This window comes from Penaeus monodon, chromosome 32 (genome assembly GCF_015228065.2).
Source record: "Penaeus monodon isolate SGIC_2016 chromosome 32, NSTDA_Pmon_1, whole genome shotgun sequence".
In the NCBI taxonomy this organism is placed as follows: Eukaryota; Metazoa; Arthropoda; class Malacostraca; order Decapoda; family Penaeidae; genus Penaeus; species Penaeus monodon.
This window is the reverse complement of record NC_051417.1, coordinates 37,134,136-37,134,383: the sequence shown is the minus strand read 5'-3', so window position 1 is coordinate 37,134,383 and position 248 is coordinate 37,134,136. Positions and strand designations below refer to the sequence as shown.

At 48.8% G+C, this 248-nt stretch overlaps 1 protein-coding gene across 1 annotated transcript in view; it reads right to left on the bottom strand.

Moving 5' to 3' along the window:
* Positions 1-24: 24 nt before the first annotated feature.
* LOC119593339 (eggshell protein 1-like) overlaps positions 25-248 on the bottom strand; it is a gene marked incomplete in the record, with an annotated part of 904 nt that continues 680 nt past the window's right edge. The window contains 1 exon segment of the mRNA XM_037942267.1: positions 25-248. Coding sequence (XP_037798195.1) covers positions 162-248 — 87 coding nt within the window.

The window sequence follows — 248 nt, the reverse complement described above, 5'->3', positions numbered from 1 at the left end:
TCATTCTCTAATGAAACGACGACATAGAATTACAATATATATATATATATTTTTTAAAAATCTGTACACTGTTTTCGAGCCAAGCCGCGCACAACGCTAGAATCCTGCGACTTGGAGCGTCCGATTTTCTTAATCCCGCAGCCCTTCTGTGACTGCGCCGCTCACCCTTTCTTCCCGAAGAGGCCGCCGAAAAGAGGGAACAGGTGCCCCTCCCCTCCGAACAGGCCGAACTTGCCACCACCGAACTT